At 34.5% G+C, this 2,936-nt stretch overlaps 1 protein-coding gene across 1 annotated transcript; it reads left to right on the forward strand.

Annotated features, from left to right (window-relative positions):
• The first annotated feature begins 431 nt into the window (after positions 1-431).
• Positions 432-2,551, forward strand: LOC107779248 (senescence-specific cysteine protease SAG12-like). The gene is given in 3 exon segments (NM_001325277.1): positions 432-919; positions 1,604-1,870; positions 2,021-2,551. Coding segments are annotated over 3 exon segments (1,050 nt in total). The 5' UTR covers positions 432-462; the 3' UTR covers positions 2,347-2,551.
• Positions 2,552-2,936: the final 385 nt, after the last annotated feature.

The raw sequence follows: 2,936 nt of genomic DNA on the forward strand, positions 1-2,936 counted from the left end.
GCAACCTTCTTCCACCAAACTCGGACCTAGGTAACTTTGATATAAAATTATTGTCTTGCACAGACGTTCAATTATCAACCTGAGGAGCTGGTCCTTTATCCTGAGGAGTTGGTTCTTATAACAGCTAAGCAGCTACGTTGAGGACTTGGTTCTTAGAACATTGCATCCAAACAAACTTTATTAATCATTAAAATCTCAATACTTAACAATTTTCGAGGTACGTAGTATGCAAACAATTTTGATGCTAAGCACAACAACTGATCTTGTTCCATCCAAAAGTGTCTGAGTCAGAAAATTGTGCAAGGAACCTAGAATTGCATGTCTTTATCTATGCAACACCAGCAGGAGATTCAACTTGTAGGGATTTCTTGCCTATAAATACATCTCCCCATCCAAGCTTTAACATTCACCCAAGAAAACATTTCAATTTCTTCCTTCATAATAACTAGCTAGTGGTTCATAATGGCCTTTGCAAATCTTAGCCAATACCTTTGCTTAGCTTTGTTCTTCATATTTTTGGGAGTTTGGCGCTCTCAAGTAGCTTCATCACGTCCAATCAACTATGAGGCAAGCATGCGAGCTAGGCATGACCAATGGATTGCTCACCATGACAAAGTTTACAAAGATTTGAACGAGAAAGAAATGCGTTTTAAAATATTTAAAGAAAACGTGGAACGTATAGAAGCTTTTAATGCCGGTGAAGATAAAGGGTATAAACTCGGCGTTAATAAATTTTCTGATCTCACGAATGAGAAATTTCGTGTATTACATACTGGTTACAAGAGGTCACACCCTAAGGTCATGTCTTCCTCAAAGCCAAAGACACATTTTAGGTATGCTAATGTGACAGACATACCGCCAACTATGGATTGGAGAAAGAAGGGTGCTGTTACCCCTATCAAGGACCAAAAGGAATGTGGTAAGTACAGAAATTTGCTAGTATTATCTCTGTTTAGTGGACTAGTCATGTTACTTAATTAAGAAAACAACTAACTGTTCCATAAACGAATTAGAGTATAATTATTTCCTATTGGAGTAAATCCCAATTTTGACTTGGACTTTGCTTTCTTGAAGCAGCTGATAACAAAAAATATGACACCCTTTAATTTGTTAGTCAAGAGTACTTTTTCTTTTCGTTCTTTCACCACCCTGCTTTCCAAAATAACAAAATCTGGTAAAACAACTTTACGTGTGTTTCGAAGGGGACAGATTTCATTTCTTTCTTATAGTGTCACATAATAGACAGAGTCATTTTATATATAAAAAAAAATTCCAAAAAAGGGCAGCTTGCCTCTACCATAAAATTAAAGCTCGCCTTTACTTTTGAGCAATATATTTTGTTCCAAAAAGAAAAATAAAGTTCGGATTCAAAAGTCAAATTATTTGTTTTTGACCGTAACTTTTTTATATACATTTTAAATATTTTGAATTGTTATATAATATTTATATAGTTTTTAAATATATAAATTCTATATAAAAAAAAACTTAAAGATTCTATATTTGGATTTGCGATCAAAATTAAGAAGTTTGCCCGTCGATATTATATCATTCTTTTTTTGGAAAGAGGGAGGATAACTTTTTGATACTATGCAAATACACACAGGATGCTGTTGGGCATTTTCTGCAGTAGCTGCTACGGAAGGGCTACACCAACTGAAAACAGGAAAGTTGATCCCTTTATCAGAGCAAGAACTTGTAGACTGTGATGTCGAAGGAGAGGATGAAGGTTGCAGCGGTGGACTCTTGGACACTGCCTTTGATTTCATCCTGAAAAACAAGGGCCTCACTACAGAAGCAAACTATCCATACAAGGGAGAAGATGGTGTCTGCAACAAGAAAAAGTCAGCTCTTTCAGCAGCCAAAATTGCAGGTAAGCCCATAAAAATATAGAAGAACAAAATTTTCAATTGGGCGAGTTGGGTTAATTATGACCTACATCATTAATATAGAGCCAGTCACTTCAAACGATTAAAATTTTGAACCCATAAGCTTGAAATCTTGACTTCGCCTCTAATTACAGGATATGAAGATGTACCAGCCAACAGTGAGAAGGCTCTTTTGCAGGCAGTGGCTAATCAACCTGTATCGGTGGCAATAGATGGGAGTAGCTTCGATTTCCAGTTCTATTCAAGTGGTGTGTTCAGTGGATCATGTAGCACTTGGCTTAACCATGCTGTTACAGCAGTAGGATATGGTGCTACAAGTGATGGTACAAAATATTGGATTATAAAGAATTCATGGGGCAGTAAATGGGGTGACAGTGGATATATGCGCATCAAAAGGGATGTTCATGAGAAAGAAGGCCTTTGTGGTCTTGCTATGGACGCTTCTTATCCCACTGCCTAAAAGGAAATTAATTATCATTAGCTTTTTTCACTACTTTTCAACCATGTTTATATATGTGAATATTGTGTTGTGGGTTTGAGGTAGACTTGGATTAGACTGTCCATATATAGTTAAAGCATGCACTTAAAAAGGTGCCAGCTTCTAAATTGTAATTTTATGCTCATCATGTGAATTATAATGGTATTGTCTAAGTTTGATTTGACTAGTCAGCGCCTTTTCCCTGGAGCAAACAATATGTGTATATGAATTAATGTTCCAATAAGAGTACTTGTCGTTTTGGATTCTTATGACTGCTTGATTGTTATTTAAGTACATGTGTCACAAGTATATAAGGCCCATTTCGATTAAAAAAATTAATTTAAAAAATATATGTGTATAAGGCCCATAAAATTTTGTAAGTTTTTTAAAAAAAATTCGAAAATGAGTTTTTTTCAAGATTCAAAATTTTCAGAATTTTTTTTTTCTCCACTCACAAAATTACAATATTTTTTTAAAATGAAATGCATGTCCAAACATAATTTTAAATTTCAAATACTATTTTTTAACTTAAAACCAAATAATACTTTTTTTCTTCAAAAATTACAACTTTT

The sequence above is a fragment of the Nicotiana tabacum genome, chromosome 3 (assembly GCF_000715075.1).
Source record: "Nicotiana tabacum cultivar K326 chromosome 3, ASM71507v2, whole genome shotgun sequence".
NCBI classification, from domain to species: Eukaryota; Viridiplantae; Streptophyta; class Magnoliopsida; order Solanales; family Solanaceae; genus Nicotiana; species Nicotiana tabacum.